We start from the raw sequence: 11,212 nt of genomic DNA on the forward strand, positions 1-11,212 counted from the left end.
TTCAGACGTGTGCTCTTCCGATCTGTAAACATTTTATTGATACAAAAGTTCTGCAGCTCATATGTATGTATACATACATACATACAAAAAAAGTACCTAGCGGGCATCGGATTACTTGCATGAATAATACAAGACGTTTTGAGCTATGATTGGAAGCATAGAAAAAAAGTTGTTTATTAGAATGCAATTTGTGGTAATTCGTACGCTCGGCGGATGCGATTATTGATGTCACTTTTTTTTTAAATGGGCTCTACACTAATAAACAGATAATTAATTATTTAATAGATATTAATCATATTACATTATACATTATATATGTAATTTTTCTAAAAACAATAGTGTAGTCAACAATTGTATAATCATCTTAATATTTCTAATTAATTTTTCTTTAAAAAATATGTGGAAAAGAAACATTTGTGATTTAAGGATATGTGGAAATCTGAAATGGAAAAGCATAAATAACAGCTGCTCAAAGAGAGCTTTATTTAATCTGGATAGATTTATTTACATTTTGATAGTATATTTACGACGCCGCGTAATTTGTAAGAATAGTAAATGATAGAGTTTTATGTTATTTATAAAACCGCCTCGTATCTGCATCTTAGTATACATATATATCTCATATTAATATTTACAACACCGATTAAAAAAGCTGTCTTGTACATTCTTCGCGTTACAAATATGTACAGCGTTCCTCCTGTATACTCGGAATAATAACAAACTACGATTGCGCTATTAGAACACATAATTCCTACACTCTCTGGAGAATACTTGTTAGTTAATAAATCCTCTTTTTCACAATTTTATGTATTTCAAACGGGAAATACTTCAATTTCTAATTTGTTATTACTTCATAACTATCTCGTTTAATTTAATCGATATAACAATTCTGCAATGAAAATTTCTCACATTGCTATATTGCACTATCTAGATCGTGTTCCGATATATACTGCTAATACTGAAATTTTATAGTTCATATTACGTATACTACAAATTTTTAGTACTAGAATATATCGGAACAGGACCCTAGTATTTAGATGAATCTCGTAAAGAGATCTTTCTTTATTATTCTCCCTGACATGATCACAAAGTCGAAAACGGCAAAAATTACATAAAATATAAAATTTCCATGAGAGCATCAATTTAAAAACACTATTCGCATTTTGATTATTGTACTGCAACGTCGTAAAAATAATATATATATCGACTGATGAGCAGAATAAATTGTAGCGATGTAGATTTTTTCGCGATTGTGTATGCAACTACTGAAGTCACGCTTATAACAATGAACATGGTATTTACTCTACCATTAGAGCGTAATTATGCAGCTTAAAAACTTATTATCTTTCTTTCCATATTAGAAATCAGAAAATTGTTATTCTCAGATTTTTCACACGTCAAAACATTACACAAGTAAACTACTAACTCTGTACTTCACTTCAACTATTAATGTAAATCCGCGTTCTCAGTAAAAAGAAAAGAATGTATTGGTCAAACACCATTAAGGGTCGACGTGTTGTGAACTGGTGCCCGTAATAAATCATGATATTGTAACAGAGCCTCTCGCAAGGATCTAGACACTTGACCAGAAGTAGTCGCGATCGTGCATTCCACTAAGCATGGGTATAATCCTATCAGCTGCTCCCATACTGATCTTTCAACTAAAGTATAAACAATCGTTTGTTAAGCATGTATACCACAACGGATATTATTTTATATTTTATTTTATAAAAAATCAAAAAATAAAAATGTACCTTTATTCGGAGGTGCTTTCTTAAGCGATACTACGAGAGTGGCAACGGCTTTCAGAACAAACGATATTTCCGACAATCTGTACCTAGAAAAGGTTTCTATAATAAGTACTTAAAATAACTTGCATTTTAGATATAAAATATTTATTAAAGTAAAAGATTCATTAGAATAAAATAAAACTATTTTCAGTATGATGGAAGATACTATTACCTAGGCAAAGGACATTTTCCACTCCGTCTCTCGCTTTCAATATATCGCCGTAAAACTTCTTGAAATCTGTGCAGAAGAGCCGTAACTGCCAAACGTCCAGCAATTCCGCCCTCGTCACTTTCTGAACTCTTTTTAGGACTATTTTCTGCATCATTGTTCAGTCCGTCTAATAAAGAAAATTGCAATAAAGTCTCGAAACAAGTTTTCGCAAATTCTTCCCGTAATTTCGTTTCTGCTCCATTTTCTACAAAAGAAAAAGACATTCCTTTCATTAAAGAATAAATATTTAATAGAAAGATTTTGTAAAAAATTTAAATATTAAATGTACCGATATTTGCTGTGGTGGCTGAATGTATGGAACCTTTATTTAAAAGCATAACAACTCTAAGTATAAACTGATGAGGTATGTGCTGAGAATGTGGCAATACTTCGTCCCTCAATAACTCCATAACCTGACAATCTACCGCCTCGTCAGCCTGGATCTCTTCTACCCCTCGTTCTACATTCAGTACGCTGCAATTGACAAGCGAAATCCATTTATTGTCATGCTTTCAAAATATAATAAGATAAATAATCCGCTGGATAGATACATCAGAATCGACCATTTACCTTTTAGGGAACAAGAAATCGTCCAGCGTGCTCGCAAGCTCAAGCCACATGCTCTGGAATTGCTCGGGATATTTTCTAGCGAGCGGTAGCCCGGTGTGCAAGACAGCTAAAAGACTAGTCACGGCTAGTTTCCATGTGGTTGCGGATGGGCACGCGTATTTCATGGCTAACGGTACGTGCAGCGCTTCCACAATGTACTTGAGCACCTGACCGTCGATTACGGCCATCTCGTGCGCAGTTTTCTGATACAGATTCACGACCATCGATAGAGCTTTCTCGCCAAACGGGACATAATTCATGGTGACCCAATCAGCGGACACGCCTCTGACCTGAGAGATATGTTTCGTGGGTATTTTACCGTATGTCGGGGCTTCGCACGCAAGTTTCGAGAAGTTCAGCAACTGAAGGAATATCAGTACAATCATCGTGCGCAAATTGTCCGGACCGTTTAACGCTTCTTTTTGCAGAAGCTCCATGGAGTGCAGCACCTCGTCTTGCAAATGAGTAAGAACCACGTCGGGTACCGATGGCAGAATGTACGGCGTCGATTCGCCGTGCACCGGAACGGCCACCGCGTTCTTCAGGACGATACATAATTTTTGCAGATCGGGGCCGGTAAACTTATTTCTAATGTGCTGGAAAACACCTGGAAATATATGCATAAGCGCAGTTAAAAATGCCTGGGAGGGCACATAAGGATCGGTGTCGCTTTCTTGCGGCGGAGCAGTGCTCTCCATTCCAATATTTAGCCAGACGCGCCACGTCACCGTCCACAAGCCTTCTGAATCGTTCGATTGAATCACCTCGGTGCTGTCGCTTCCCTTCGGTTGAAAGAGGATCTCTTGGAATGATTTCAGTGCCGCTAACGATACCTCGTTGTTTTTACTAAGCGCAGAATTCTCGATAAATTCGAGGAGCAATGACCACGCTCTGGGAAAGTCCCCTAACATTTGCAACAGCTGACGTTTCGTATTAAACACTCTGGCTACGCCGCTTAATGTCAAAACTTGCGTCTCCGCCCATTGCTTCTGCGCTGTATTTCTGCTGTGATGAATAAGTATGTTTCCACTGGTATCGACTTTTTCGCTGCTAGCCGAATTCGACAAGCTTCTTACTTTATCTAACAGTGGAAACAATACCTGCCAGAGCACGGCTTGCCACGTTGGTTGATGCAAGAGGCTACCGTGTGCGGATATGGTTGAGAAGAGGGTTTGACTTGCCGATTTGCGTACAGCGGGTCGCGAATCGACGCATAGATCTCCCAATCTTGCATAGAGACACATCCAGAGTTTATCAAACGGTGGCATATTTGTAGTGCCAGGAAAATCAGGGAATACTGATGATGAATCTCCGCGCAAGCAAACGCACAATTTCTCTTGGTTCTGATAGAAGTAGTCGCTTATGTTCCACATTAGACCGACAGCCGTGAGCGAAATATTCAATTCTTGCGTCTGCGATCCAAATTTAGCGGCTGTATCGACACACAGTGGAAGACATCGCCAAGGCATCACCGGCAAAAAATCGGTTACAACTAACTGTAAACATTGGAAAGCTATGCGCACTAAAGCCTCTCCGTGATGATCGGAAACTGCTCCTATAATACCGAGGACTAAAGGCCAGCCATGGTACAGCGTCTCCCCAGCCCCATGAAGCACTTGCAAAACGCATTCCAGCTGTCGCTGCCTAACGTCACCGTGACGCACCGACGATAACTCGGACAATGGTCCCAACAGTAATGTTTGCAACTTCTGATTATCGCGAAGTGGTTGTGGATATTTATGTTGAAGAGCCATTTTGACGAGATATGTGATCGCTTCCACGCCCCATTCTCTCATACGAATGTGTGGATGCTGACAAACTTCCAACAAGTGATTCGTTAATGGTCTCCAGAGCACTTCTACACGTGGTAAGTTCACTAAACCTGTCTCTAGAAGTTTAGCAACAGCAAACAGAGAGGGTTCACGGTTAGAATATGCCAGCTCCATCGCCTCGTGACTCAGTTTACATAGGGCATCTATCAAGTGATGCAGGGCGACATCATCAAGATGCTGACTGCTCTCGAATAATCTACTAAGCATAGCACTGAGTACAGGTAGATCCGCCATAACTGCGTTTGTCAGCACAGCGTTCGGATCAGCCGCGGTTCTCCCAGCTTTCAATGATCCGCCAGTAGAAGGTTTTAAACCAAGTATCCAAACGAGATGTTGAAGAGTAGTAAGTACCAAATGCCACGCGCTACCAAGTATGCTACCGTGACAGTGGGCCAATGATAATAGTGCACGCATGCATTGTAGATTTTTCGCGGTCAACATGACGGGACCTTGATGAGCACCTGGATATAAATATGATAAGATTAGCAAAATGTATGTAAATAAATGTACGTAATTGATGTATGAGTGAACTATCATCCTACCAATTGGTAAAGATGCCGTTGGTAGTGGCGTACCAACGGCTACCACTTGTTGCCTATAATCGGGCTCGCCCATTGTCAAGCTGTATTGAGTAGAGTCCTGTTGTCTCGCGGTTGGTATACCTTGGGGTGCGTTGTACAGTACAGTCAAGGCGTAATTAGGTGGTAGGGATGCTTTACATATCGCAGTAATGAAGGCATCGCGTGGCGCTTGCAAATCTAATTGGCCGCAAAGAGATGCGAACGTTTGAATTGCTTTTAGAACATTTTCTGTTGCCGATTCGTCCGTGCTGTAAATTCATAGATACATTTGTATTCACTCTACACTTTTTTCATATTACATAAAATAATAATTTATATAAGACTGCTACCTAGCATCTATTAATGGACTGAGGGCTGCCAACAGACCACACCAACTAGAGTTTATTAATTGTACATGAAGCTTTCGTTCGGATTCGCTCGGCTGATAGATAAAACTTTCACTATTATCGTCTTTCGAGCCATTTATAGCCAATGCGATAGATCGTATAATGTCTAACAGGCATGCATAGGCTATGCTGATTCCATAACCAATTGGTATTTGTGGCGGTTCGACTTTGTCTAACATTTCCAAACTGAAATAATCTTGTGTTAATATTTAATGCTGTTATTATATATACGAAGATTTAATATTATTGTAATGCTTACTAAGTTGGCTTAGCTTGTCCACTTGTAAATGTTGCTACTACTGGTAACCAAATACCGCGTGAATAAAAACCGGGTTGAGGTGATACACCAGGTCCAATAGGCATTCCAGTAAATAATGGTGAACCTGTGCTTTGAGGCATAGTTGTACTTGTTGCTGTTAAAATAAAGAATTGTCATATAATATTCCCGAAAGAATATACAATACATATGTACACACTTTAAACTTTATAATAAAAATGTAGAGAATTGTACTTTGCAAAAAGATTTTGAAATAAATCAAACTTTTAAAAATATAACAGATAATAAAGTAAAAAAAGGCAATCGGAATCAGCGTGGTTAATGGTTATACTCTTAAATATATTTCAGACGTTTCGGCTTATATTTTTAGCCATCTTCAGTGAATATAATATAAATCAAAGTCTCTCGATTAATCGTGAATATAAAATAAATCAGGTCTCTCGCTTAAAAGTAAAAATGTGTGCATCCAACTGCCACCGGTTAATGAGGGAATTGTCAAATTCTTCAATAATATCGTCCAAGCGCTGAAGAGCTGGATGTATTGTACAGCCACTGATACAACAGAACGCACAAAACCGCACCATTATACAAACAATTAAATACATCAAAATAAGCAAAAATGTACAGATCACGATCAATAAAAAATGTAATGTTATAGATCCGCACTCAAGAACTAAAAATCTAATGTCCTCATGAACCGAGGTGGCAGAATGCACACATTTTTACTTTTAAGCGAGAGACCTGATTTATTTTATATTCACGATTAATCGAGAGACTTTGATTTATATTGTATTCACTGAAGATGGCTAAAAATATAAGCCGAAACTGAAATATATTTAAGAGTATAATTCTTTGTTTTAATTTTAAACTGCGTACCATTAATCACGCTGATTTCCATTGCCTTTTTTACATTATTTTTAATATCGGAAATCTTGTAGATATTTATTGTGTTGATAACAGATAATCATTTAAGACATAATGTAACACACATGTACCTGTCTGACTCATCATTTGTGGATTTACGAAAAGGCTATGTACATATGCACCTAAGCTATTAACAATATCTTGAAAAATATTTGTAGCGTGTGGTTTCAAATCGTAACATTCGCAGAAGTTTGTCAGCAAATCTGCCTGAACTGTCATTTTGTGCAGAACTTCTAATGCTAAAGCTCTCTGCCAGGTAGGTTTGTCAGGATCCAGAAACTTCACAATTAAAGATAAGAATATTTCACATTCCGTCACCTAAAACATCAGAATATCACTTTAACTTGTGCTGACAATAAATTCATACACATATTTCCATGCATAAATGCTAATATATTTACCAATAAGGAATGATATTTCTGTATCAAAATCGACACAACTCGCAATAACCTCATACTAATAGGAAAGTAAGGTTTATCTAAAGGTGTAGCTTGTTGCAAAGATGCTGGCACTGAATTACGATATTTGATATTAGGCGAAAACAGTTTTATCACAAGTGCGCACACTCTCTCCTTCAGTAAGAAGCTAAACTCTGGATGCTAAAAAATATTTTTTTGTAATATATAATCCTCATGTAATTATATAAAATAAAAATTAATAAGTATTTAGAGACCGTGGAATGTTAACTAACAATTGCCAACTAAACTGCCAACACAGTACAAAGCGGATCTTGGTGCTTCCATATAATTTTTCGTGTGAATCTTACAATTTTCGGTTCATATTACACCACGTGGCGGCAAATTGCGTGCTTCTCCGCAGCTCCGAACCGAGTAGTATGTAATATCACAATTAAATTGCCGAAGGCAATCTAATAAATCGATGCTCAAAGCGTCTATTTAAAATCCTACTTAAGGCTCACTTGCATTTAATGAATTCCTCCTCCCTCGCAACGTCAAATAAATGCTAACTTGCATCTATACAAACAGTTCTCACCGAATCTGTAAAGAAATTTATTACGAAAAAATATCACCTCATGTTCTCAGGAATCGAACCCGGATCTCCACGTTTGCCGGACGGGCGTCCTGCCTTTAGACCACCGAGACATGTGATAACATTTATCGCAATAAATAATCTAGCGCGTTTTTCAAGCCGCGTAAATTAAAATATAAAAAAATATATATATATATATAGTTTGAGCGAACGTATTATCAAGGCGACGTATATAAATAAGTATAGATTTATTAGATGCAAGTGAGCATCAAGTAGGATTTTAAATAGATATTTTAAGCATCGATTTATTAGATTGCCTTCGGCAATTTAATTGTGATATTACATACTACTCGGTTTGAAGCTGTAGAGAAGCACGCAATTTGCGGCCACGTGGTAAAATAGAAAGGTTCTGCTAAAATAATTTTTTATTCTTAAAAATATAAATCAATTATTCACCTTAAAAAAAACTGATGAAAAGTTTGTTAAAACCGACTCCAACAGTTCCAAACCAAAAGTTCTGGTCATTTCAGTAATGCCTATTAGCCAGTACGGTTGATCGGCGTTCACCAATTGTACTAGATCCTAAAACCAAATGCATAAAGTAATCAATTATAATTCTATTCTAGATTTACATAATTACACAAGTATTACAATAAATAATAAAACCTGAAACATCAAATATGCATCTGCAGCGCAAGGGCCGAGACCTTTAGGTGCTTGATTCGTTGGAATTTTCAGTTCCTCCAAATTTACTTCATCAGGCTCTGGCTGATCGGAATTTTGCTCGTCCTCGGCAACTACTCTTTCAAATACCAAAGACACTAGTTGTCTTACAGTAGCACCGGCTGTATTTATCGTTGTACAATCCTTTGTGAAATGTAATCGGAAGCAAAGCACCAAATTCTAGAAAGACAAAATTTTGCAGCAAATATATTGAGAATGTTACTGAAAAAAGATAAAAATAAATATTCGTATATATAAGATCCTTACTCTTGCCAGAGTATCTCCATGCACCACGGCATTACTTGTAAGTAGTAATGTTACAGTCTGTAAAACTTTAACTTCCTCTGTACCCGATTCCATTAACAACCACAAAGTATCTGTAATATATCGGGCACCTTTCTGATCTACTGCTTGCTGTGTTATTAGTCTTTGCATCATGCCTAGGCAAAACTGAAAAATCATAATATATTATATAACATTATATATATATATATATTTTTTTTATTAAAGTATAATGTATAAACATAGTTTTTAATACCTTGATGACTTTTATGTCCTTACTCTCGCAACCTTGAACTAAAGGATAAAGTATTTGATTTACAATATAATATATTGGTGTCCCTGGATTACTTGAGGCTGTTCTCAACTTTGCAATTCCTTCCTCACATGACTGTAACAAATATGTAGTCATACATGTTACAATAGCTACTACAAATTTAAGTAACATATAGTATATTTTCTTAATATAAAAAAAATTATTTAAATTTACTAAATATTGCCACACTAAATTGTAGCCTTAGACGTATTAGTTTAGATTCCATATTTTTCAATATAACTCAAGTACACACAGACACATACATATTTAACAGATTCTAAATTTAATATATAAATATATCCTGTATGGAAGTTATAGATTGATATGTACATAGGGTGTCCAGAACTCAATGTAAAGCGCTCATGGGCAGGTAGTGAGCTAAACTGAATCGAAAAGGACCTTTTATATTACGCGAAAAGAACCTTTACTATTTCGCGATCTTCGCAATAGTTATCGAGATACTAATCATTAAAAAAAAATTTACGCCAAGTATATAAAAAAACATCGCGTACATTATATCTTTCCTAAAACCATTGATCATTTAGTCACTTTAAGCTTGTTTTACGAAACTTAAAATTATTTGGAAAGACAATGGCATTAAACTTTTGCTGCATATACTTTTGGCTGATTTAAACGGTTTTTTAATATTTCAATCTAAAAAATATTTTTGTCTCTATTCAAATACTTGGCAACTTGTATGATCTCATATTTGTTTTTGAACACCTTTTATTTGTTAAAATAATATTTTTGGTTTAGAAAAGATGTAATGTACAATACTTTTTTATATATTTGGCATAAATTTTTTCTTTTTTTAATGATTAGTATCTCGATAACTATTACAAAAATCACAAAATGATAGAGGACTTTTTGATTCGGTTTAGCCCACTCTATCTGCCCACGAGCGCTTTACCATTAATACTGGACTGTATATATAAATATATGCATGTTTCTTAATTCTTTCTGAGTTATAGTTTAATCTTCAATGAAAAATAAAATTTAATCAAAACCAAGATTAAAACTTTCCATTTCAAGAAACTAACTAATGTAGGATACAACAGATGGTCCCATGGTTACATACTTCCTTGATTTGCGGGTACTTCTTCTTGGTCTCCGAAGCAAGTACTTTGAGATCCGACTGCAGGACCTCCAGGAATTTGGAAGCATTCTCCGGATTGCTGCCGACGACGGCGGCGGCGGCGGTGCTCGCCATCGTTGACATCACCACCGTTTGCTCGCGTTTCCCCTATATCGGCACGGCTTCCGGGATTGAGGACATGACGGCTCGCTAAGTCCGCTCGGACCGAGTGGCTAAGCGCCACGGCGTTCGACCGTCGGGCGGTGGTCGAATTGGCACGCTCCGCCACGCCGATTGTCGATGACGGTGACGGCAAACAGGCGGCGACGGTCCATCGGAATCGCCTTCCCCAAGTCACCACGCTCGCGGATCACATCGATCACGGGTCGCCGCGGATACTCGGTAGAATCGCGCGCAGACCGCAACTAACGCGACGTCGACGTTCTTGTGCCGACGATTCTCCGCTCCGTTCCGCTCGGCTCGTGTGCTCGAGATTCACACTTCCTTAGATAATGGCACCTGCCTCTCAATGAAGGTCAATACGGTACAAGATTCACGTAACTAGGCGCAACTGAGGAGTCTCCCGGCCGCGATCGCACGATACCCTTTTTTGTTTATTGTTGACTCGAGACTTTTGATTATAGGGAAGATCTATACGGCCAATACGACCGTACATAAACTTGACACAATTGACACAAACTCACAGACCACGTATGCAGCAGTGCGGCATTACTACGCTGTCATCAGTGTCATTGCGACTACGGCTACAGTCGCGTTTACATGAGATAGATAACGAATATTATTGGTCTTAACTTCATTGGTTCTTACAACCAATCACATTAAACTATACTGCGTTCAGGAATTCACGGTACATACATCATTTCATCCTTGTTATTCACCAAATGTTAAACAAGGATAAAACGATATCTAGACATGGACCTAAGAATACATGGACGGAGCGTTGTGCGCGGGGTAACAAATAATAGCGGCAAAGAGGGAGCTGCCATAGGCGTAGGAGCACTACTATGACTTCGGCTAATTCCGAGCGTACTCGGAAGTGTTCGGTATATACGTGAGAGACGCAGGTTATGTGGTAGTGTGGAACCATCAACGACATATATATATAGACCGAGCATTCTGTCCACAGCATGAAGCCGAAAGTTGGCAGAATACGACTGAGAGAGATAGCATTTGCGGGGAATGCTGTATCATTTTATCT

The 11,212-nt window shown here is 37.7% G+C and overlaps 2 protein-coding genes across 3 annotated transcripts in view; one reads left to right on the plus strand and one right to left on the minus strand.

Annotated features, from left to right (window-relative positions):
* LOC105452231 overlaps positions 1 to 2,018 on the plus strand; it is a 4,422-nt gene extending 2,404 nt beyond the window's left edge. Inside the window, exon 3 of the transcript XR_974709.1 lies at positions 1,942 to 2,018. The gene's annotated coding sequence lies outside the window, so the exon portion shown is untranslated. The remainder of the gene's footprint in view (positions 1 to 1,941) is intronic.
* Positions 460 to 10,771, minus strand: LOC105452230 (protein MON2 homolog). 2 transcript variants are annotated; one of them, XM_011693176.1, is made up of 15 exons: positions 9,997 to 10,771; positions 8,862 to 8,993; positions 8,591 to 8,773; positions 8,267 to 8,503; positions 8,057 to 8,182; positions 7,012 to 7,209; positions 6,682 to 6,928; positions 5,669 to 5,822; positions 5,353 to 5,595; positions 4,985 to 5,271; positions 2,572 to 4,903; positions 2,291 to 2,475; positions 1,963 to 2,206; positions 1,755 to 1,831; positions 460 to 1,661 (listed from the first exon to the last, which is right to left on the minus strand). In XM_011693176.1, the coding sequence occupies exons 1-15, from the start codon at positions 10,135 to 10,137 to the stop codon at positions 1,492 to 1,494; spliced, it is 4,956 nt and encodes a 1,651-aa protein (XP_011691478.1). In that variant the 5' UTR covers positions 10,138 to 10,771; the 3' UTR covers positions 460 to 1,491. The 2 variants fall into 2 exon arrangements, with proteins under 2 accessions (XP_011691478.1, XP_011691477.1); XM_011693175.1 differs by having other exon boundaries at positions 1,755 to 1,837.
* Positions 10,772 to 11,212: the final 441 nt, after the last annotated feature.

This window comes from Wasmannia auropunctata, unplaced genomic scaffold, assembly GCF_000956235.1.
Source record: "Wasmannia auropunctata unplaced genomic scaffold, wasmannia.A_1.0 LD336035.1, whole genome shotgun sequence".
NCBI lineage: Eukaryota > Metazoa > Arthropoda > Insecta > Hymenoptera > Formicidae > Wasmannia > Wasmannia auropunctata.

Excerpts from the sequence above, each read along its gene's own strand:
- LOC105452230 (XM_011693175.1), bottom strand. The coding sequence starts at position 10,137 with ATGTCAACGATGGCGAGCACCGCCGCCGCCGCCGTCGTCGGCAGCAAT. Across the intron at positions 5,823-6,681 it reads ACAAATGATGAGTCAGACAG|CAACAAGTACAACTATGCCT; the intron begins GTACATGTGTGT and ends TTATTTTAACAG. Across the intron at positions 5,272-5,352 it reads AGTCCATTAATAGATGCTAG|CACGGACGAATCGGCAACAG; the intron begins GTAGCAGTCTTA and ends ATGAATTTACAG.